This window comes from Mycetomoellerius zeteki, unplaced genomic scaffold, assembly GCF_001594055.1.
Source record: "Mycetomoellerius zeteki isolate Tzet28-1 unplaced genomic scaffold, Tzet1.0 scaffold400, whole genome shotgun sequence".
Classification (NCBI taxonomy): domain Eukaryota; kingdom Metazoa; phylum Arthropoda; class Insecta; order Hymenoptera; family Formicidae; genus Mycetomoellerius; species Mycetomoellerius zeteki.
The window spans coordinates 6,038-7,025 of NW_017257393.1; the positions used below are offsets into that span (position 1 = coordinate 6,038).

General features: G+C 43.2%; 1 protein-coding gene across 1 annotated transcript in view; it reads right to left on the reverse strand.

The window, feature by feature from the left end:
• Positions 1 to 883, reverse strand: part of LOC108726225 (uncharacterized) — a 1,119-nt gene extending 236 nt beyond the window's left edge. Inside the window, exon 1 of the mRNA XM_018453675.1 lies at positions 201 to 883. Within this exon, the coding sequence (XP_018309177.1) occupies positions 201 to 883 (683 nt within the window). The remainder of the gene's footprint in view (positions 1 to 200) is intronic.
• Positions 884 to 988: the final 105 nt, after the last annotated feature.

Below are 988 nucleotides of genomic sequence, written 5' to 3' on the forward strand. Positions count from 1 at the left end.
CCCGGGTCGTTCCTTTTATATTACGCTGCTTGTGTGGGGGGGGGAAGGAGGGGGAAAGAAAATTGTGAGTCAAGGGGGGAGAAGAATTCGGGCGGTTTTCGATAGCCGGGAGGATGGTCTTCCATATTTTATTTATATTGTAGCCATTATCTCTATTTAGATTGTTAGGGTGTCTTTGTATTTCTATGACTTCTCTATACTTTCTTGGAAAGTATGATGTAATGTTGGCTATTGTGGTCGTTTTATTGAACTGTATTTGATGTCCTGTTTCGATATTGTGTTCTGATAGTGCCGACTGCGTGGCGTGTTTTAGCCTGACATCGCGTTGGTGTTCTTTTATCCGTAGGTTGACCATTCTCCCGGTTTCTCCGATGTATACTTGCCCGCAGGAGCAAGGTATTTTGTATACTCCTGCGGAGCTGAGTGGAGGTCTTTGATCTTTGGGATTTTTTAAGATTTGTCCTATCTTTTTGGGTGGTTTGAAGATAGTTTGGATGTTGTGTTTGTTTAATATCCTGCCGATTCGGTCTGTTGTTCCTTTGACAAATGGAAGGAAGGCTAGTATCCTTTCGTCTGGTTGTGTGTCAGGGACCGTTGTCTTGTTTGCATGTTTATTGATTACTTTGGTTATGTCTTTTTTGTCCTGTCCGTTTTTTTGTAAGGTTAGTTTCAGATGGTTGAGTTCTGTCTGTAGATGTTCTTTGTCAGAGATAGTGAAGACTCTATGCACTAGTGAGTTGATTGCTGACTGTTTTTGTGCTAGGTGGTGGTGCGATTCGGCATGTAGGTACCTGTCTGTGTGTGTTGGTTTTTTGTACACTTGATGGCCTAAGGTACCGTCAGCTTTCTTGGGCTCTCCTATCTCTCCTGTAATCGCCAACATCTTTATGGAGCACTTCGAGAAAGAGGTCCTCGGAAAAACACCGAAAGAGCCAGAAGTTTGATTCCGCTATGTAGAAGACACATTCGTGATATGGAGACACGGCAG